Source organism: Loxodonta africana, chromosome 4 (genome assembly GCF_030014295.1).
Source record: "Loxodonta africana isolate mLoxAfr1 chromosome 4, mLoxAfr1.hap2, whole genome shotgun sequence".
NCBI classification, from domain to species: domain Eukaryota; kingdom Metazoa; phylum Chordata; class Mammalia; order Proboscidea; family Elephantidae; genus Loxodonta; species Loxodonta africana.
The window spans coordinates 15,469,076-15,490,884 of record NC_087345.1 but is presented as its reverse complement, the minus strand read 5'-3'; the positions used below and the strand labels follow the sequence as shown (position 1 = coordinate 15,490,884).

General features: G+C 57.1%; 4 protein-coding genes across 4 annotated transcripts in view; 3 read left to right on the top strand and 1 right to left on the bottom strand.

Annotated features, from left to right (window-relative positions):
* Nucleotides 1-247: 247 nt before the first annotated feature.
* LOC100668293 (histone H1.0) lies at nucleotides 248-1,243 on the top strand. Its single transcript, XM_010599334.2, has one exon. It carries the CDS (start codon nucleotides 543-545, stop codon nucleotides 1,125-1,127), a length of 585 nt encoding a protein of 194 aa, XP_010597636.1. The 5' UTR covers nucleotides 248-542; the 3' UTR covers nucleotides 1,128-1,243.
* A 1,295-nt stretch (nucleotides 1,244-2,538) lies between these two features.
* GCAT (glycine C-acetyltransferase) lies at nucleotides 2,539-9,099 on the top strand. The gene is given in 11 exon segments (XM_064285114.1): nucleotides 2,539-2,638; nucleotides 2,848-3,183; nucleotides 4,650-4,780; nucleotides 5,988-6,089; nucleotides 6,620-6,766; nucleotides 7,299-7,379; nucleotides 7,381-7,457; nucleotides 7,594-7,676; nucleotides 7,861-8,032; nucleotides 8,435-8,556; nucleotides 8,847-9,099. Coding segments are annotated over 11 exon segments (1,503 nt in total). The 3' UTR covers nucleotides 8,999-9,099.
* Nucleotides 9,100-10,440: 1,341 nt separating this feature from the next.
* GALR3 (galanin receptor 3) lies at nucleotides 10,441-15,356 on the top strand. The gene is made up of 3 exons (XM_003419840.4): nucleotides 10,441-12,430; nucleotides 13,328-13,705; nucleotides 14,585-15,356. The coding sequence occupies exons 2-3, from the start codon at nucleotides 13,347-13,349 to the stop codon at nucleotides 15,354-15,356; spliced, it is 1,131 nt and encodes a 376-aa protein (XP_003419888.1). The 5' UTR covers nucleotides 10,441-12,430; nucleotides 13,328-13,346.
* The window catches only part of ANKRD54 (ankyrin repeat domain 54), a 26,713-nt gene continuing 20,185 nt past the window's right edge, over nucleotides 15,282-21,809 (bottom strand). The window contains exon 8 of the mRNA XM_064283560.1: nucleotides 15,282-20,177. Coding sequence (XP_064139630.1) covers nucleotides 20,112-20,177 — 66 coding nt within the window. The 3' untranslated portion in view covers nucleotides 15,282-20,111. The remainder of the gene's footprint in view (nucleotides 20,178-21,809) is intronic.

Genomic DNA, 21,809 nt, shown 5'->3' with positions numbered 1-21,809 from the left:
GGCGCGGGGGGCGGCAGCCGGGCCCGCGGGACACCCGGCGGGGGAGCCCAAGGACCCGGGCAGCGTCCCCGGGCGGCGGCGGAGCGAGGGAAGGCCCGGGCCAGGGGGAAAGGTCGGATTTGCTCGGCGGAAGAAACACAGATGGCGGCGGCGCGGCGCCATTCCGGGCCGGGAGCAGGCAGCCAGCAGCCCTGTCCTCACCGCGGTCCGCCCGCCGCCGCTAAATACCCGGATGCGCCGCCCGAGCGCCAGACGCAGAGCTGGGAAAAGGGAGGCAGGGCTGGCGGAGGCACAGCCAGGCGCAGAGAACGACCGACGGAGTAGCGGGGCTGGGCCACGCAGACTCGGCCCAACGAGCTGTCCCGCGACCCGATCCGGGAGGAGACGGAGCGACTCCGCCTGCATCCCTGGGAGCCAGGCTCCGGGCAGGCCTGGTGCTCAGGGGCCCGAGAGCAGATCCCGAGCCAGGCTTGCCTTAGCCTCCGACGAGGGCTTGTCCTATTGAAGGCGCTTTCTTCAACAGCAGGACCAGGCGGGCTACCATGACCGAGAACTCCACCTCTGCTCCTGCAGCCAAGCCCAAGAGGGCCAAGGCCTCCAAGAAGTCCACAGACCACCCCAAGTATTCAGACATGATCGTGGCTGCCATCCAGGCGGAGAAGAACCGGGCTGGCTCCTCGCGCCAGTCCATCCAGAAGTATATCAAGAGCCACTACAAGGTGGGTGAGAACGCCGACTCCCAGATCAAGTTGTCCATCAAGCGCCTGGTCACCACCGGTGTTCTTAAGCAGACCAAAGGAGTGGGCGCCTCGGGGTCCTTCCGGCTGGCCAAGAGCGATGAGCCCAAGAGGTCAGTGGCCTTCAAGAAGACCAAGAAGGAAGTCAAGAAGGTGGCCACACCAAAGAAGGCAACCAAGCCCAAGAAGGCTGCCTCCAAAGCCCCAGGTAAGAAGCCCAAAGCCACTCCAGCCAAGAAGGCCAAGAAGAAGCCGGTTGCCACACCCAAGAAAGCCAAAAAACCCAAGACTGTCAAAGCCAAGCCAGTGAAGGCATCCAAGCCCAAGAAGGCCAAATCAGTGAAGCCCAAAGCCAAGTCCAGTGCCAAGAGGTCGGGCAAGAAGAAGTGACATTGAGGCCTTTTTTCCATGGACCCTCCTCCCTGTTCTCCTATTTTCTGTAATTACTTTTTACCTTTCTTCTGTTTTGATTCTCATCTTAACTCTTTGCCCCTTTCTATGTGACTTTATAAGAGACAGAACTTGAATGCCTCAGAAATATAGAAGAATTGATTTTTTTTTTCTTTAACCAATCATGCAAGGACAGCAACAACAAATCTCATCTCTAATGATGAGAATGTACTTAATTTTGTTAACTTGTTATTAGGCTACTTATGGCTTTAGGGGTTTTGGTGGGCTTGTGTGTTTTTGTTTTGTTGGACAGTTTGTTTACTACAAAGGTAGATGGAAGAGAGAAGGGGTGAGGCAGCTTCTTCAGGCTAGATGAGAGGGAGTCCGGAAATTGTTAGGCTTGTTAGGGGTATCTTTAAGGCAGGTGAGCTTTCTTGAAGTTGGGCACCCCTTGTGAGAAGTTCAAAACCTTTGGCAGGGAGAGAAGATGGGTGGCAGCAGCAGGACGCCAAAGGGGCGGGTAAGCAGTAATGGGTCCAAGACCAGTTTCCTTGTCACCTCTGTTTAGTTGGCCCTGTGGCCTCCCTGTTTAAGGAAAAGAGGCAAGTCTGAAATGACAGCTGGTGGAAGAAGCTGTGGCTCTTCTCTGTTAGTGAGGACCTTGTCACGTGGGGGGAAGGGGGGTGGAAAAGTCTCACCTAAAAAGGGAGCGGAAACTTTGTAGGAAGGGTGAGGAGTCAGTCAGCCAAGTGCCTCAGTATGCCCCGTTGAAACCTGGGTTTTTTGACACGGTTGATGTATACTAGGAGGATTTTTCCCCCCATTTCCCCTGTTTTTTTTTTTTTGTTGTTGTTGTTGTTCCGTCTGCACCAGAGGTGGCTTTGTTTGGTGGTCTGGTGGGGAGCCCTGGTGTAGAGCTCTCCAGCCCTGCCATCAGACGCTTGGAAACCTCTCCACCTCTTTTTACTTCGGAGTCTTTTATACATAGTTGTAGATGGGGGAGGGAGGCAGTGGGCGGGGAGCAGTGGACGGTAAGACATACTACAGTCAATTTTGAATTTGCTAAGTAGTTTCACAGAGTTAGGTCTGTGCGTGTATGTGTGCATATATGTGTGTGTGTGTGTGTATGTATGTATGTATACGTACACATATCTAGTGCTAGTACTTCTATTTCACACTCGGGAGCTAGGAGAAAAAACCTGTACAGTTGTTTTTCTTTTATTTTTAATAGGAAAAAAAATTTTTTTTTTGATAAGTGTTATTTGTGCCGGGAAGAATTTGCTGTCTTTATGATTTTAAGACTTTAAAATAAAATTAGAAAAGGAAAAAACCTGAGCGTGTGTATTCTAATTTGTAAAGCTGGAGTGGGCCGGTGGGCAGTGGGGGACATTGGGGGCCTTTGCACCTGAGAATGGGGAAAGGGCTCCAAGAGCTCAAGAGAAACGCGGGAAACCTCAGGGTTGAAGGGTGCACAGTGTACCTCAGCCTGCTTCTAGGCGCCTGCCTTTGGGGTGAGAGGGCACCCCTTTCCTTCCGGGAGGAGGGTGTATAGGGAGAGAAGGGGATGGAAGTAAAGGGAGTCCGGAGGCCAGGTCTCCCTTCTCCCCTCCCCCCCGCCCCGACGCTGGACCTCTCCAGCCTCAACTTACAAACCAATCCACTTGCGGCCTCAGTAGGTCCCGCCGGGCCCCAGGACCCGCCTCCCTTGCCCCTTTAACAGCCCCTCGCGTTTTGATTGGCTGCCAGGGCCCGGCCCCCGGCCACGTGACTGGGCGGGCGCCGAGGTGCGCACGGCTCTCAGGCGAAGCGGGGCGCTCGGGCGCGGTGGGCGGGAAGCGGGGCGCTCCGGCGCGGTGGGCGCGAGGTGAGCCGGCCGCGTCTCGCGCGTTGCCCTTCCTGGGACCCCGCGGCCGCCGGGCGCAGTCAGCCCTGGCCCGGCTGCGCGGCGTCCTGGAGCGGGAGCTGGAAGGGATCCGCGGGGCCGGCACCTGGAAAAGCGAGCGCGTCCCCACGTCCCGCCAGGGGCCGCACATCCACGTGGACGGCGTCTCCGGAGGTAACACCACGGCCCGGGGTCGGCGGACCTGGCCCCTTCCAGGGCCCGTCTGGGACGTGCGCTGCCGCAGGGGGCCTGAATGCCGGGGAGGAGGGTCAGCACCGGCACAGGTGGCTTCTGGTCCCTTTCCCAGCCGTCGGGCAGATGCTGTGGCTTCCCGCTGTTTGACCTGGTTAAACCAGTTTCCAGGGAGGGAGGCGATTTGTCCTTGAGCAGCGGGCTGGACTGAGGCCCAGGCCTGTGAGGTAAAGAGAGGGAGACCCAGCTGGTCCCAGGAGAGCCACTTGAAGGAAGGGCGATGGGGAGCGGCAGCGAGAAAACCCGCATTTTTTGAGAGGCTGCTTTGCGGAAAAAAAAAAAAAAAAAAAAAGCCCTCTGATAATTGCCGCACGTGGAGTCCTGCAGATCTCTAAAGGTAGGAATGAGTAATCCCATTTTACAAATGAAGAAACAATCCCATTTTACGAACGAAGAAGCTGAAGCTCAGAGATGCGAAGTTTTGCCCAAAAATCCTCAGCAAGCTCCAGGTGGAGCTGGCTTTGGTCTAGGTCTTCTAGGATCTTGGCGCTGAAAGGTCACCTAACTGCCAGAGAGGCCAACTTGCTGGCCAGAGTCACAACAAGCGAGGGGCTCGAGGGCTGCTGCAGAAATCATATTTCCGTATTGTCTGGCCAGGTCTCCCTCACGTCCGCTGAACCAGTGACCCGTGCCCTTGTGTCTGTGCCAGGCCTCAGGTGGGTGCTGGCTAGAAACAGGCCACCAAGCTGCTTTCTGCTCAGGAAATGGGCATAGCAGCCTTGATGTGTTCCTTACCTGTAAAATGGAGGTCCCAGGAACCTCTGAGGCCCCAGCTTTCCTGGGTGGGACGGGGGGGTCAAAAGATGGGAAATTGGGAGATGCAGTTTCTCACCCTGTGTCCGCTTCTCCCAGCTGTGTGACCTTTCCCCTCCTCTGGCCTCAGTTTCCTCGTTGGGCCAGCCGTGTTCACTTTTGACTGTATAATTCAGGGCCTGTCGGGGGCCAGGGCCAGAGGTCCCCCTTTAGGGGTGCGATTCTATGCCAGACAGCAAAGTAAACTGTGGGGTGTTTAACGACCATAGCGAGCACCTGAGTCAGCCCTCTTCCGTTACCCGTGAGGAAACCAAGGCCCAGATGAGGGCTTGATGGTGGTCTTCAGGTGCAGGAGAAGCCTGTGAGGAAGGGCTGAGTTTCTCAAAGCCAGAGTTTAATCTTCTCATCCTTCAAGGTGAAGCACAGAGAGGCCCCTTCTCCTGTTGCAGCTGGATGCGGGGCTCCCAGTTCCTGTCTAGGCCTCTGCCCAAAAGAGATCATATTGAATGGTTGTTTCCTCCTCAAGGGTGCATCCAGGTCCCTTTCCTCTCCCAGCCCCTTGGGCCTGGCACCGACGGCTTTCCAGGCCCTTCCTTATCCTGAGCTCTGTACCCACCTCCTCTTCTCCACCTCAGGAATCCTTAACTTCTGTGCCAACAACTACCTGGGCCTGAGCAGCCAACCCGAGGTGATCCAGGCAGGGCTGCGGGCCCTGGAGGAGTTTGGAGCTGGCCTCAGCTCTGTCCACTTCATCTGTGGGACCCAGGTACAGAAAGAGGGATGGGGGCATTGTCCCTAGGGTTGGCTGCTGACCCAGCTGTCTGCGTCTCACAGTCAGCAGGCCTGGTTTAGTATGCTCAGCTTGTCCCGGGGCTCTGAGCCCATTCTTGGCCCCAGAGCTGTCTGGTGGGAAAGCTGGGCTTAGGCTTCTGTTTTGCCAAGAGGCCTTGAGTGAGAAACTTGACCTATGTGAGAGGAAAGGTAGAAGGGAAGAATTGGGACTGAGGATTCTGGAACTCTTCTTCCTGAGCTTGGTTTCCAGCTTTGCCATTTATTAGCTCTGTGACTATGGGCAAGTTTCTTAATCTCTCTGTGCCTCAATCCTCTTATTGGTAGAATTGTGAATAATAGGATTGTTACAAATTAAAGACTTAATACACATAGAAGTGCTTAGGACAGTACCTGGCACGTAGTAGGGCTCAATAAATGTTGATTCTTATTTTGTAAATATTCTTTGACGTGAAGCTTACATAATGTTTGATATATTCTCAGGTCCTGTTTTATGTTCATTACAGATAATAACTCATTAATCCTATGTAGTAGGTGCTATTCTTATTCTCATTTTAGAGATGAGGACCCTGAGGCCCAGAGAGGCTAAGTGGTCTGCCCAAGGGCACCATGGCCTGTCATGGTGGGATTTGAGCCCAGGTGGCCTGGCTCCACAGTCCGTGCTGTTGACTACTACGTTGTGATTGTCACAACCGGTCCTCTCAGAATGGTGGGGGTGAAATGAATGTCAGAGGCAGAACTCCTGACTCCCACCTGGGATATTTTCCGACAGAACCCTCGCCTAGACTGAACAGCTTTCAAACCTAAGAATAAGAGGCACAAATGGACCAAAATTACTTATGTAATCCTTTTCTTTGCCATTAAACAACCAAAAAAGGCACTTGGTTTGATAACAGGAGAAAAATACATCTTCTTTCCTTTCAGTACCCAAAATTCCCCCATTAGACCTCTAGTACAAAATGAATAGAAGGGAAAGGAGAGGAAACCTAGCCAGTTCCCAATTCTTCATGGAAGTCATCTGCCAGGTTCTTGTCAGCTCTGGAGTGGTAACCCTTGTGCAGAAAGCAGGGAGAGGCCGAGGCTGCAGACCAGGTTCTGTTTGTGGCCCTCTAAGCCTCAGTCCCCCAGGACTGGTCTCACCTGGCCCCGCAGGCATTACCACCTGTCTCACTCACTTTCTTCAGAGCATCCACAAGAATCTGGAAGCAAAAATAGCCTGCTTCCACTAGCGGGAGGACGCCATCCTTTATCCCAGCTGTTTCGACGCCAGTGCTGGCCTTTTTGAGGTATGTGGAGGCTGTGGGTGGGAGTGGGTGGGATCTGCTAGGCCCTGGAAAATTTGGGGGATGGGCAGTCAGGAGAATTTGGCAGGATGCCAGTGCCATGCCTAGGGGCTCCAGTGCCCATTTCTTACAGAGGTCAAGGTTGGGCCAGGTGCTCCTGGGGCTTACAAGGAGGCCTCCTTCCTCCATTTGGGGCAGCTAGAGGTTGGGAGTGGCAGGGTTGTTAGTTGCCATGTGTACAGAGTAGAACTGCTCCTTAGGGTTTTGAAGACTGATCTTTTGGAAGCAGATCGCCAGGCCTGTCTTCTGAGGCACCTCTGGGTGGATTCGAACCCCCAACCTCTCAAATAGTAGTCAAGCACCAAGCATGCAGTGAGAGTAGGGCCTCTGGTCCAGCACAGTGTAGGGCTCTGGAGACCCAGATAGGTGCAGGGGGTGTGCTGGTTGGCAGGGAAATTTCGACTCAGGGAGTCGGGGGAAGAAGAACCTCAAGGCAGTTAGGCGAGAGTTCTGCCCACACTGCCTCCCTCCAGGCCCTGCTGACCCCGGAGGATGCGGTCCTGTCGGATGAGCTGAACCATGCGTCCATTATCGATGGCATCCGTCTCTGCAAGGCCCACAGGTACTGCTACCGCCACCTGGATGTGGCTGACCTGGAGGCCAAGCTGCAAGAGGCCCAGGTGGGCAAGACCCAGGAGCCCCAGGGGCAAGTACTGGGCATAGCCTCGGTCTCCCTGCTGGTGAAAGAAGAGAGGCCTGGAGAAGCCAACTGCTCACTCACAGACAAACAGCCTGGAAGTTTGAACAGCCAAGATTCAAAACCAAATCCCTCAGACCCCACAGCTTTGTTTATTCCATTGCACCCATGCTGCCTTGAGTTTTAGCAAGCATCTAATGTGTGCCAGGCATAAGGGGGTGGTGGGCACATGGACTGAACCTGGCCCCACCCCACCCTGCCTTCTGGTAGTTTACCCAGGAGAACGAAACCATTCTTACTACCCAGAGCTAAATGTGGCTCCAGTCGGCCTGGAAGAGGTGAGTCAGGCTCAGAGTCAGAAACAAGGTAGGGAATGTTCCAGTCCCAAATGGAGTTCCCACCTCTGTGCTGGGCACTGGGCAAGGTGGGCTCTTAGAGCTCAAAACAGTGTAGGGGGAGGGTGGTTTGGCCCCTCTTGCAGTGCCAGCCACCCCATGCCCATGTGTCACCTGCAGAAGCATTGGCTGCGTCTGGTGGCCACTGACGGGACCTTCTCCATGGATGGTGACATTGCGCCCCTGCACCCCTGCGGGAGATCTGCTGCCTTCTCAATATGGTGTCCTGGTCTTCGTGGATGAATGCCATGCCACTGGCTTCTTGGGGGCCACAGGACGGTGGGAGCATGTGCCACCTGAGGTCCAGAGTTGGGCTACTGAGGGTGGGTGGGAAACCAGAAAGCCACCGCTCCCCTGACCCATGATCCCTGGGCTCTTAGGCGGCCTGTGGCAGCATTGGTGGCTTCCCTTGCAGGGGCACCGATGAGCTGCTGGGTGTGATGGACCAAGTCACCATCATCAATTCCACACTGGGGAAGGCGCTGGGTGGAGCATCAGGTGACTGCAGGGTTGTGCCCCTGGGTTCCCCTAACCCACATGCAGGACCATGGAGAGGTCTCTGGGAAGGTGGGGAGGGGAGACTTGGAACTACAGAGAAGAGGGTAGCATGGATTATACTCTCAGGAGGGGCTTGGGGTAGGATCTGTCTCTTGGCCCCTGACCACCCCCACTCCGTTCTCAGGGGGCTACACGACGGGGCCTGGGCCCCTGGTGTCCTTGCTACGGCAGCGTGCCCTGCCCTACCTCTTCTCCAACAGTCTGCCACCTGCCGTCATCGGCTGTGCCTCCAAGGCCCTGAACCTGCTTATGAGGAGCAACACCATCATCTAGTCCATGGCTGCCAAGACCCAGTGGTGCGGCCCCTGGCAGGGATGGCACAGGCTGGGGTGAGGGGGATGGTGAGGGCCTACCCAGGCCCATAGCTCCATGCCTCTGCCCACACCACCTCCCAGCAAGGTTGCACGGGCCTCAGCTCTCTCAGCCCAGGGCTACCTGCTTGCCCACTCCCTCTTCTCTGTCTCTGCCTCCGCCGTCCATCTTTTCCATTGCGCCTCTCTCTACACATGTCACTGTGTCTCCCTGTCTTGTGCTATCCCACCTATTCCTCCACCTGATGCCTTCTCTGCCTCTCTGGATCTGCCTGTCTACATCAGTCCCTCTAGCAGACTTGCCCACAGATTTTTGGCACAGATCAGGAGCAGGCGTGAAAGCCCCCAGCCCTCCAGCTGTCTGTGACACCTGCCTCATGCCCACAGGTTCCGCAGTAAGATGGAGGCTGCTGGCTTCACCATCTCAGGAGCCAATCACCCCATCTGCCCTGCGATGCTGGGGGATGCAGGGCTGGCCTCTCACATGGCAGATGACATGCTAAAGAGAGGTAAGGGACGCAGTGGCTGAGTGGGACCAAAGAGACCAGGACGAGAGGGGCCCTAAGAAGAAAGGGAGGGGAACCTCTGGAGTGCAAACACCTCCCTCACCCCCACCCCACTACCCCTTAGACCAGCTGGCTGTTCACGCTTGAAAACCTTGGGCCCTGAGTAAGCCCAGGTCTAGCAGACCTGTGACTTCCTTGCCCTCGGCGGGCCTCAGGAAGGTGGGAGCTGGGTGTCACATCCTCAAAACCTGTCTGGCTCTGGCGAGCCCCAGGTTGACTTTCTACCCTTCCAGGCATCTTCATCATCGGGTTCAGCTACCCTGTGGTCCCCAAGGGCAAGGCCCAGATCTGGGTCCAGATCTCGGCGGTGCACAGCGAGGAGGACATAGACCGCTGCATGCAGGCCTTCGTGGAGGTGGGGCGGCTGCACGGGGCATTGCCCTGAGCCGAGGTCCCCTCCCTCCCTCCACAGCGACTTTGATCGCCCAGACTTGGATGAGGCCTCGACTGTGGCCTCAAGTGTGAAATAACAGTGTGCAGACCGGCTGGAAAGCATGCCTCTCCTCTATGCTCTTGCAGCAGGCCCAGTCCTGTGGCTGGCTGAAGACTGGGGCAGGAGCTGGGGCTGTGCATGCAGGCTCCTGAGTGGCTCTCAGAGCTGATCCCTCCCCACATTAAGATGGGGCCCAGGCAGCAGGGAGATGGGCACGGGCCACTGCTTGGCTCGGGTGGCTCCTGTGCTGCTGGGCGGGGGGGGGGGCGGGCAGCCTTTCCCACGGCACCCTCCTTCTCTGCAGCCCCCCTGAGTCTAGCGTGGTGAACACTTCATCTTGTTCCCCATCCACAGGCCGTCCTGCAGCTGCCTAGATAAGAAAGGACTGGGGGCCAAAACCCGTGTTTGGAAGGAGGGAGAGAGGATTCAGGCCGAAAAGGAAACAGGAATCCAGAATGGGGATCGCCCCTGGAGAGGCCTCTGACTCTCTGGCCTTGGGCAAGTCCTGTCCCCTCTATGTGCCTCAGTTTCCCCGCTAACTGAAGAACGGGTGTTAATCACGATCTGGTGCCCTTCCAACTCGCTCACCCCAGTGATCAGCCGCCAGGGGGCGTAGCGAGCTCGGGCTCTGGCCGCGGTGGCGGCCCGCTCGCCCCACCCGCTTCAGACTCGCGGCCTTGGGCAGCCAAGGCCGGGCGGACCGATTAGCTTCCCCCGTGCCCGGCAACGGCTCGCGGCTCCCCTGCTGGAGGCGCTAACCTCCGGCCCCCAGTTGTGCCCTTGGTCGTTCGGCAGCGCCGCGGGAGGGGGCCCTCGGCCGTCCTCCCCGCGCAGCCTCCTGGGGTGGGGCGGACTCTGAGTCACCGCAGCTCCAGCCTCGGCGTGCTGTGTCCTTGGAACCTCGGAAATTGCAGGGGTGGAAGAGGACGAAAGGGCCCTCATTAACACAAGGAACTAGCACCTCCCTCACCCTGCACTTCCTGTCCGCCTTTTTGCCTGGTCGTTTTGGGGTGCAGGTGCCTTACCCCCAGGGTTCTGGGATTCAGGGGGAGCTTGTGGCTGGGGTCCTGGGAGGATGCAGCTGTGGCCACGTGGGCGACAGAAACATTTGCAGGCCGTCACCGCAGGGCAGGGCACCTGGCGCCAAGCACGAGCAAGGCCTGCCGCTGGCCTGGGACTCAACCAGCAGTGCCAGGCCAGCAGCTGGGTGTGTGGCCTGCGCGGGCCGGCAACTCACGCCCGGCGGCCACGAGCAACCAAAAGGCGATTTGGCAGACCCAGCGGGGCTACCACTTAGGACCCAGGTCGCCGTGAGCTGGCATGAGGCGAAGTCCACAGCCAGCGGCGCAGCAAGCACGTCGCCTTCGGGTGGCTCCCGGGCGCCGCCGCTGGCCTTGCGCGCCCCTCCTCCCCGGCGGACAGCAGGAGCATCGGGCGCTCGTGTCTCGGCTTCGACGCTCACTAGTTGTCTCGGGCACCCGCGACAGGCCGAGGGGCCACCTATCAGCCCCACTTCCACCTTCTGGGAGGCTCAAGGCTTCGGGGACCACTCCCAGAGTGCGCCGTCCGTGTCCTCTGCGTGGGGTTCAGAGCCGCGGCCGCTAGGAGCAGGAGCAAGATGGGAGGCGGGGAGAGAGACACACTGAAACACCGGCCAGGGCGTATGTCCGTCTGTCTGCGCCAGAGCAGGCTCTGGGCGCTGCCGCCGCCCTCCCTCCCTCCCTCTTCCCCTGTGCCTCTGCTGTTAGCTCAGCCTAGCTGCTGTTATAGGGAACTCTGCCCTAGTACTACCGAGCCCGGCCCCAACCCTGCTGGGGCCAGGAAGGGCCACGGGGGTTAAGGGGGCGGGGAGTCGGGAATGCCACGCTCGTGGGTCCAGGCTTCTGGAAGTCGAAAGATGCATTACTTTGTCTAGAGTCATGCAGTTCTGCCATTTAGTTATCATAGAATGCAGTGATTCTAATTCCTTAATTTTCATGGTTCTGGAATTTAGGTTCAGAGACTCCAGATCTGATGCCTACGTTCTTCAGCGAGTTCCTGCTTCCAAACATTCAAGGACTCTGTGTCTGGGGGATGGAGTGACATCAGACTTTGGGAGGCCCCTCTGAGCACAGATGAGAGTCCCAGGGGGCTGCCAGGAGCTAGCTCTGAGGGGTCTCTCCTGTTCCTCAGGGCCTTGAATGCGAATTCTGGCTCAGCACCACCCCTCACGCTTTTTTTTTACCTTTCCCTTCTCTTATACTTCCCGTTGCTCAGCTTCTAGAAAGACTGCATTCTGTCCCTACCACCTTTTCTCTCACCCTCGTTACCACAGGCTGAAGACTGGCTCTTGCCCCATTCCACTTGTCCAGTTCACTATCAACCTCCTCGTTACTAAATCCGGTGCACCCAGATGCTGGCTTCTCTGACCCTCTGGAAGCATTTGGCCCTGTGGCCCATTCCTTCTCCAGTGAGTCCCAGCCAGAAACCCATGACCGAATCACACAGCCATTCACCAAAACCTGGCAACCTCTTCGACCCGTGCCTAGACAAGGGGCTCTAATGGGTCATTCATCTAATCTCTCCCCTTCTCATTCATCCTGGTCACCCCAAAACCAAACCCATTGCCATGGAGTCGATTCTGACTCAGCAACCCTAGCCCATAGTAATCTTCCTACTAAATAAGCGGGCATATCGTGGCCCTGCTCTGGAGCCTTCACCAGCTCCCCATTGTCCTCAGACTAGGGTTAGACTCTGGACAGGCACACAGACCCTCTGGTCTCCAGCCAGGCTGAGCCCCTAGAACAAACTTAGGGGGGCAGATGGGTCTCTGGGGATGCTCAGGGCCTGGCGGAGGGGTACTACCCAAAGCCTGCAGAAAGGGGACTCACAATCTGATTTCCCAGCTTAGGAAACCCCATCCAGGACTATGAATCTTTTCTAGAAGAGATGGGATTAGAGCCCTCCTTGAAGCAGGAGGGGGGACAGGGAGGGAGTGGAGTCCTCAGGCAGGGCCACAGAAGGTGGAGTGCCAGGAATAGTTTGGGCCCTGGGCATGGAGGGGTTAACTACAAAGCGAATCTCAGAGAGCAGGATCAATGGGCTACTCCCAGCAGTAAGAGAGTGAGGCAGCAGCAACGCAGAGAGGAGCCAGGCAGAAGAGCATGCCATCCCTGGGAAAGCAGGGGCTGAGGAGGAGGTGGCCAGTGGCCACTCCCAAGGGAGTGTCCAAACCCAGCTCGGCAAAGGAGGGCAGAGGAGAGGAGGGGCCTTAAAGGAGAAGAGAGGAGTAGGAGCAGCCCCGTACCTGCAGGGAGGCACCAAGGGGCGGCAGCTGACCCAGGAGGACCCCCAGCCTGGCCACTTCCCCCAGGATCAAGCAAGGGCCAAGTGCCCAGGGTCAAGGTGGGTGTTGCCCATTTGGATTTTGGGGGCTGCATGTTGAGTGCTGGGGTGGGGGTGGATACCACCTTTCTTCCCTTCTCCATGCCTGCCCCTCCCATTGCTCCTAATTTGTCCCACCACCCTGGAGGTCCCAGACACCTAGGAGAAGGACGTACAGGTAGTAGCTGATGTGGGCTGTAGGGTGAGGCAGGGATGAGGATGGACGCAGCGTGCTCACACGGATACACGCAGGTTGTCAGAGACACCACCTGTTACAGACTCAGCTCAGCACTCCAGCCTGGGAGTTAGGATACCAGGGTGGTAGCCCGAGATCTGCCACTCAAAGGGTGACCTTGGCTCCCATGTTCCCCCTCTGAGCCTGTTTCCTTCTGGGCAAAAAGGAGGCAGTGATCAGAATGGTTCTCCCACCTGAGCCATTGTGGGGATCGCATGACACTGGACCATCTTCAATGACTCAGGGATGTCATCCATGCTTTGCTGAGACTACAGCACATGAAGGTTTTAACGCATATCCAAGGGTCTCCCTGGGCTTCAGATCCTCACTGAGAAGTCAGGAAAAGATACCAGCTCCTGGGGTTGGGGCTGCCCCCCGCCCCCATCCACCATGTCTTCATCCCACTCTGCCTGTGTCTTCACCTGCTTCACGGAGTAGAGGTGTCCGTCAAATACCTAATCAACCTTCCAAGTCCTGGGCTACACATCTGACCCTAGGAAACCAAGGACCCTCCCCCCGCCCTGTTCCAGAGGCTCCCACAGTGGATCTTGGTGATGATTTGGCCCTGTCCCCTGTCCCACACAGCATTTAGCCCAGGATACCTGAGCTGCAGGAACTAGATCCCTGGGCTGAGTAACTAGAGGTGGGGGCTCCCACCTGAGATCCCAGCTTCTCTTCCTCAGGTGCCCATCTGATGGCGAGATGTCCGATGCCCAGAACATTTCGCTGGACAACGCGGGGAATGTGGGGGCTGTGGCAGTGCCTGTGGTCTTTGCCCTCATCTTCCTGTTGGGCACAGTGGGCAATGGGCTGGTGCTGGCTGTGCTGCTGCAGCCCAGCCCAGGAGCCTGGCAGGAGCCAGGCAGCACCACGGACCTGTTCATCCTCAACCTGGCCGTGGCCGACCTGTGCTTCATCCTGTGCTGCGTGCCCTTCCAGGCCACCATCTACACGCTGGATGCCTGGCTCTTTGGGGCCCTCGTCTGTAAAGCCGTGCACCTGCTCATCTACCTCACCATGTACGCCAGCAGCTTCACCTTGGCTGCGGTCTCAGTGGACAGGTGCGCTGGGCCCCGAGCCTGGCTGGGCCCAGGCTGGGGAGGGAGGATCTGAACAAGTGCTCATTGGCCTTAGAAAGCAAAAGGGAGGGAAGGAGCAGCTCTCTGACCCCCTCATCCAATTTCTGGGCACCTGTAGGGCATGCTGGAGGAGACCATCCTGCCCTCCCCCCACCGTGAGCCTCCCAAGGGCATCTCTGTGTCCCAAGTATCAGCACAAGGCCTAGCACACAGTAGGTGCTCTGTAAATGTGAAACGAGTGCCAAAAGGAACACATGAACAAATTCATCAGGTATTTTATTACAGCCCACGCCTGGCCCAGGCTGTGATCACACCTGCTTCCATGGCTTGGGATCAAATCCAGGGTCTTTCATGAGCTTGGGCAAGTCACTTCTCTCTGGGTGTCATTTTACTTGTATAGAAAATGTTGGGTGCTGTGGAGTCGATTCTGGACTCATAGCGACCCCCATGTAACAGAATAGAACTGACCCATAGGGTTTTCCAGGCTGTTTTTTTTTTTTTTTAATCTTTACTGGGGAGCCATGGTGGTGCAGTGGTTAAAAGATAGGGCTGCTAACCAAAAGGCTGGCAGTTTGAATCCACCAGCTGCTCCTCGGAAACCCTATGGGGCAGCTCTACCCTGTCCTATAGGGTCGCTGTGAGTCAGAATCGACTCCAAAGCAACGTGTTTGGCATTTCTCTTCACTACAACGTAACTACCCCGGGAGACAGTGCAGTCACCCCCATTTTTCAGACAAGGAAGCCAAGGCACAGCTGCTGACAGGTCCCCGCACTGTGTAAGCGTGGGGCGGGGGGGCGTGGATGGGGCCCCGCGGGGAGGACGCCCAGCCACCAGCGCGCTGACCCGGCGTCCGCCTCCAGGTACCTGGCTGTGCGGCACCCGCTGCGCTCGCGGGCCCTGCGCACGCCGCGCAATGCCCGAGCCGCCGTGGGCCTCGTCTGGCTGCTGGCGGCGCTCTTCTCCGCGCCCTACCTCAGCTACTACGGCACGGTGCGCTACGGTGCGCTGGAGCTCTGCGTACCCGCCTGGGAGGACGCCCGCCGGCGCGCCCTCGACGTGGCCACCTTCGCCGCCGGCTACCTGCTGCCCGTGGCCGTGGTGAGCCTGGCCTACGGCCGCACGCTGCACTTCCTGTGGGCGGCCGTGGGGCCCGCGGGCGCCGTGGCGGCGGAGGCCCGGAGGCGTGCCACAGGTCGAGCGGGGCGCGCCATGCTGGCGGTGGCCGCGCTCTACGCGCTCTGCTGGGGGCCGCACCACGCGCTCATCCTCTGCTTCTGGTTCGGCCGCTTCGCCTTCAGCCCGGCCACCTACGCCTGCCGCCTCGCCTCACACTGCCTCGCCTACGCCAACTCCTGCCTCAACCCACTAGTCTACGCGCTCGCCTCGCGCCACTTCCGCGCGCGCTTCCGCCGTCTGTGGCCCTGTGGCAGCCGTCGCCGCCACCGTGCCCGCTGTCGCCCGCGCGCCCGTCGCGCCCTCCGCCGAGTCCAGCCGGCCTCCTTGGGTCCCGTCGGCTGCCCTGGCGACGCCCGGGCTCGCGAGAGGCTGCCCGCGGACGGCGGCTGGGGCGAGGGCCCTGGGAAGGAGTCTGCCCGCCGCGGACAAGTCCTTTCTAACCATGGACAGGAATAAACTTTGCTCCCGACTCTGCAGGGTGTCAGTCTGTCTGTCTGTCCGTCCTCTTCTCCGAAGGCAGATGCCACCGGGGTAGGGGATGGGGCCATGGCCAGGGGCACTCAAATAGGTAAAGCGACCTACCCAAGCTCCACAGTGGAGCTGTGACCGAACTGTGGCTCCAACCCAATGGGCACCTCCGGCTCAACGCAGCCAGGTGCAGCCCCCCTAACAGGGCAGTCCCCAGACTGCATAGCCAGTTCCTCTGCCCATCCCTCCAACTAGGTCAGCACCTTCAAGGCTCTGCTTCCTCCACCACCCGGTACCAAGCCCCTTGGTTCCAAGTCCTGCCCTGGGTGATTTAAAAACAGTTCATAGAAAAAAAAAAAAAAAACCTGTGGTCCAGTTGACTGCAACTCATAGTGACCTATACGACAGAGTAGAACTGCCCCATAGAGTTTCCAAGGAGTGCCTGGTGGATTGGAACTACCAACCTTTTGGTTAGCAGCCTAGCTCTTAACCACTATGGCACCAGGGTCTCTGCAGTTAATAGAGCAAACATTTATGTGTCTCACACTGGGTAATGTTCTTCAATCTAATCATCAAAACAGCATTGCAAATTAGTTATGATTAGCCCACTTATGAGTCAGAATCGACTGGAAGGCAACTTTTTTTTTTTTTAATAGATGTAGGATGGAGCCATGGTGGCACAACAGTTAAGCACTCTACTGCTAAATGAAAGTTTGGGGGTTTGAAGCCACTCAGAGGCTCTGTGTGAGAAAGACCTGGCCATCTGGTTCCAAGAAGATTACAGCCTAGAAAATCCTATAGGGGCAGTTCTACTCTGTCACATGGGGCCTCTTTGAGTGGAAAATTGACTCAACAGCACACAATAGCATACATGTGGACATCAAGGATGGGAGACGTTTAGTGATTTACTCCCAGTCCCATAGCTATTATGTGGCAGAGGTTGGATTCAAAGCCATAGCTGTCTGTCTACTCACTGCCTCTTCTCCCCTCCTTCTCCGTCTTTTATGCCTCTTCCTTCAGTTTTCATAGTTACCCTGATTCTGCGTCAGCCCTGTTGCCCAAGCCTGGAGTTCCTCACACCCAACTAGACTCCCCGCCTCCTAGAATTCTCAGAGGGCTCCCAGTCCTCTTCCTGAAGAGAGTTCTGTTCAAGCACTCAGGCCAGCAGGCCCAGAAGGCCTCCCCCCGGCTGTCAAGCCCATTCCCTGGTCCCAGCTCCTTATGATGTTCTTTCAGCCACCAGAGAACTGAGACACACTTGCGCCCCAGCTGTCCTCCCAGTGGCCTGGCTGCCTTGTGGCCCCCTCCTTCCCCATCGTTCATACGGCTGGGAAGTCTGTGGCTGTGGAAACCCACTAATTAACCAATAAATCAGTCTCGATGGTTTCAGAGCCACCTCCCTCCCGACCTCCCTCGCCACATGCCAGTAATGTTTTATTAGTCCTGGGTTGAGGCCTGAGACCCTATGGCCTCCATGTCTCCCCTGGGCCCCTCTAGGCTATGGGCAAGCCTGGGCACCCTGGAGAGTCCCCTCCAGACAGGAGGCAGATGCTGAGTCCTTTGTCACTGCCTGCCACCTGCCACAGGCCCAGAGTGGTGGTCACCCTGCAGAGGGGGAGGCTGAGCCCCAGATAGGGGAGCCACTGCTTCAAGAGCACACACAGGTCAAGGCCAGAACCTTAGTCTCCTGACACCTGGTCCAGTGCTTCTTCTTCCATGTCTCTGCCAAGGGTTCCCAGCAGAGCCTTGCATCGCAGCGGTGGGAGTTTTTGCTGGAGGGCAGTGGGTGTGGGTGCCACCCACTTCCTCGGCACCCAGTGTGGCCTCTAGATCCCTGTGGCTTCAATCACACCTCCGCTGTCCCTTCTGTGCCTCAAAACAACACTGTCAGGCAAGATATAACTTCCCGTTTCCAGAAGAGGAAGCTGAGGCTCAGGAGGTGAGGTCACTTGACCAGAGTTAAGTGGCAAATTAGTGACAGAGCTGGGATTCCAAACCGGGTCTGAGGCATGACGCCCCAGGGCAGCCCACACAGCACTGGGAAAACAGCTGAGCATATCTGACAGGGTTCACTACACGACAAATGACAAGTGTCCCCAAAGTAGAAGTGGGGACCAAAATCTTCCAGGAAGTGGCTTATCTGGGGTCTAGTCACCCAACTGGGCTGCTGCTCCTTCACAGTCACCTTTGTGGGCATAAACGGTGACCAACTCAGAATAGCCTCCTTTCAGGGTGGGGCAGGAGACAAGGTCATCCAACGGGGAGGTGGCAGACCCAGAGTTTGAGCCTGCCTAAAATCCTAGGCCGAGGGGAGGAGATTGGTCACTGCAAGCTCCCCACAGTGGCCTGGGACCTCGGGACTCTGGTATACTGGCCGAGGGGCAGTTGTCCAGCCCAGGCCCTGGCTGCAGCTCTGGAGTCCCCTGCTTCTGAGGCAGGTCTCCCTGGCCAAGTGGAGGATGGTACAGCCTGACACATAATAGACAAGCAACTGACACTTAATATGTGAGGACAGAGGTGCCAGGGAAGGGATGACAAGACCCTACTGTCCTTTCCTTTATCCCTAAAACATTGGAGTGCCTGCACTAAGGGAGGCTTTGAGAGGAAGACAAAGACGGCATGATGAAACCTGGTGCCTGCCTTCAGGGAGCTCCCAGCCTAGCTGGAGAGACAGACACCCAAAAGAAGAAAGGACAGCACTGTGTGACGGGGCCATAACAGAAGAACACACAGTTCCTAGGGCAATCTAGGCAGGAGGCCCAGAGAAGGTGACATTTATTAAGTATTCCCCCAGAAAAAGGTGGAGGAAGGGCATGCCAGGTGAGAGAACAGCCTGTGCCAAGGTAGGGTACTCGGAGAAATACGTGGATTCTTGTCTCTGAAGCAGGGTGGGGATGGGTAAGATCATGAGGGCCTTCTATGCTAGCTACAGAAACTTCATCCTTCAGGCAGATGGTGCTGTCATGGAAGGTTTTCAGGAGAGGAAAGGCCCCATGAGATGGGCAGCTCAGAAAGGCTGGCAGGCTGCTTGGAGAGGCTGAGGTGGAAGGACCAGGCTGGAAGTGAGGAGATTAATCCAGAGGCTGCTCTGTGGGTCCTAGCCAGGAAAGCCAACAAGGGCCTGGACCAGGGCTAGGGAAATTATTTTTGCCAAGAAGATTGATGGCCTGCTGCAGGGCCTGAGCTTGGCCCCCGAGGCTCCTGGGACTCCTTCAGGGGGCTAATGGAAGGCTCAGAGGAACAGATGGTCCTGGTCATTTGGTTAGGGGAGAGCCATGTGTCCGGTAGAGCCAGAGAGGCAGGCAGCAGGGGCTGGAACTGAGGCTGAATGAGCCCTGGCCGCTGCCCCTAAGTGCCCAGGAGAACTCACCCGAGCTGAGCCCTCTGCAAGGTCTAAGGCTGGGCCTGGGGCAGCCTGGGGGCCCAGGGAGGAGCCCATCTTGGTTGGAGGGAGATCTGAATTCTGCAGCCCTCTCCCCCTTCTGTTTGTGCAAACCTCTTAGGGATACTCCTGTGGCATTCACATATGAGCACCACTAGGAACAGGGCTCTTCTGCATGAAGGAAAGATCCAGAAGGGGATTGTGGGAGCCCAGAGGAGACCCCCTAACTCAGCTTGGGGAGTAACACCCAAGCCAAGTCCTGAAGTTAAGTAGGACAGGGGAAGAGAGAGATGGAAATGACGGGTGCGCAGCGTGTAGTCAAGTACAGCTTGCCACCCGAGGGGCTGGAAAATGGCATATGGGAGACTAGCAGGAAATGGGGTGGGAGATGAGGGGGACCAGTTCCAAAGGCATCCGAAGCTGAGATTGTACTTTGTCCGAAGCTGAGATTGTACTTTGTCCCAAGAGCAATGGGGAGCCACTGAAAGATTTCACACAAAGGAGCGACTTGATCATTTTCGCTCTTCAGAACCTCGGGCTGCTAAGGCAGGCTTGTGTGGGGAGGGAGAGCAGTTAGGAGGCTGGTGTGAGAACCCAGAGAGAAGGAGAGAGCCAAGACATTGGCAGCAGGTGGCAAGGTGGACAGATGGGCCGACTGTTCACGGGATACAATTGTTGGGATGTGGTGACTGAACATTGGGGGTGAGGAAGAAAGAAGTGTCCAGATGACATTCACACATCTGGCTTGGGTGACTGGTGATGGCATTGAGGACAAGTGAGGGGGGCAAGTTTAGGGGAGACGTCGAGATTGAGACTGAGGGGCCTGTGGGACACGTTGGGGGAGTGTCCACAGGGTAGTGATGTACTGATCAACTGCTGTGTGCTTGGCCCTGGAAAGTGTTTCATCTGCTTTAGAGTTTGCAGATGGAGAAAACGGAGAAACTGAGGCTCAGAGAGGTAAAAGAACTTGCCCAAGATCACAGAACTAGCCTAAAACAGAGCTGAGGTTTTAATTCTGGTTTGTCCCATTTCAGATCCACTATCTTTGGAGACCTGGTGGCACAGTGGTTAAGAGCTATGGCTGCTAACCAAAAAGTTCGCAGTTCAAATCCACCAGCTGCTCTTTGGAAACCTAGGGGACAGTTCTGCTCTGTCCTATAGAGTCGCTATGAGTCAGAAATGACTGGACGGCAGTTGGTTTGGCTTTGGCTTTTTATCTTAAGTGGAAGCAGTGGGAGATGAGGCAGGAAGGGATGGTTGAGGGTTGAGGGGGGAAGGAACTTGAATGTGGAAAGAAGGGGGCTCCCCTTCCCTCTGTCATGGGGAGGGCAGGCGAGATGGGGGCCCTGGCACAGTCACGTTTACCAAGCCTCCCTCTGCCTGAGGCTGGCAGGGACAGCATCATCTATCAGCTCGGAGGTGTGTACCTGGGGAAATAAGTACCAATTAACCACTCTGAGGTTTCCTATTAACAAACATCAGTTGCTCAGGCCTGCTGCTGGGCTCATTTTGTGAGCCGCTGGCTGGATCCAAGTTGGCACGAGGCCAGAGGGCCAGGCTGAGCAGGGGTGGATCGTTTCTGGTTTAAGGGGACTAGACTGATTGATTGAGGCATCTGCTTGGTGCCAAGCTTGTTTTGGTGGCCTGTGCTGTGTCGGGGGTGAGACTGAAGCAGGAGGAAGGGTGGTGAGGAAGAGGGCCAGAAATAGAGTGAAGTACCTGGAGGTACTCTGGTCCCCCCAGCCTCCCCGGCTTTTGTCAGTTGTGGTGCTGGGGAGGGTACAGCCTGACTACCAGGTGGGCCTGCTCGGTCACCTCAGAGGTGACCCAGGGCAGGGCTCAGGCATGGACTCTGGAGCCACAGTGCTGGGTGGGAATCCTGGCTCTAGCACATAGTAGCTATGACCTCTCTTTCCCTCAGCATCTGCGTTCCAAACGTCTGCAGATTCAGAGGGCTGTCTGAGCAGGTCCCCTTCAAGGCCCCATCTAGAGGTGAAGGGCCGGAAGCTTACCCTCTGCTGCCAACAGGACGCAGAGCACCAAGGACTTTCCCATGCAGCTCCCTGTCTCCACCAAAGCTTTCACGATCCAGTTGAGGATCCCAACTCACGCCCTCTACCCCTGGGTGTGCTGACTTCCGAGTGCTTCTCAGACACAGCTCCTCTTGGGCTTTCCACAGAAGGGGCAAACCACCATGCCGGGTGGTAGGGGTGGGTCAGTCAAAGCGTCTGCTGCCCTCTGCGCCCACAGCAATGAGAGAACATTCGGGGCTGAGCCCAGGTCTGGGGCCTGACTCGTCATCTGAGAATGAGCTGAGGAGCTCCATCTCCTTGTACCCACTGAGCTGTCATTGTTCGCTTACAAGTCACCATGCGAGGTTTGGCTGTAAGTTCCCCTTGGGCCCAGGGACTTTGTTGGGATTACCCAGGCATCATTCCAGCTTCCTGGCTTCTTGACCTTCGCTTGGGTTCAGCATCCAAATGGTCTGGGGAACAGGCAGCCCTGGTGGGAATAGGGGCTTTCCCCAGACGGAGGTCACACCCAGAGCCAAGCTCCTGGCTCCCGCTCTGGATCAAGGGTACATCTGGCCTCCAAAGTGGAGGTGACAGCCCACCTTGGCTGTTCCTGCCTGCCAGGCAAATCTTCAGACCTCCGAGTCTTCCTGACCCTGGAGCCTCTCTCTGGCCAGCCTCTCACTCTCTGGGACCCAGCACTCAGCTCGGGGCAGCCAGCTGTGCCCGTCCTCCAGCCTCCAGGGCTGGCTCATGCTGCTCCCTCTGCCTCTCCCAGCTCAATTCCTCTCTCTTTGGTGGAGATCACCTTGACCACCCCAAAGCTGGTCAGCCCGTCCACCTCAGAAGGCCTCTCATAGCTGGGGCAACCACCAATCATCAGCTAGGACCACTCCAGAGCCCAGCTCAGCCCCATCACCTGGTTCTGGCCCTTCTCTTTCCCCAGGTGACCACTGTGTGCTCACCCCAGGAAAGACCCATCCCCAGTGCCTGAGGATGCCAACTAATCACAAGGACCCGGGCATTCACTCAGCAAGTTCTTGGAAC

Bases quoted from the DNA above. Each gene is read 5' to 3' on its own strand.
- GALR3 (XM_003419840.4), top strand. From the start codon at position 13,347: ATGTCCGATGCCCAGAACATTTCGCTGGACAACGCGGGGAATGTGGGG. The intron at 13,706-14,584 runs GTGCGCTGGGCC...GTCCGCCTCCAG, and splicing joins GCTGCGGTCTCAGTGGACAG to GTACCTGGCTGTGCGGCACC.
- LOC100668293 (XM_010599334.2), top strand. From the start codon at position 543: ATGACCGAGAACTCCACCTCTGCTCCTGCAGCCAAGCCCAAGAGGGCC.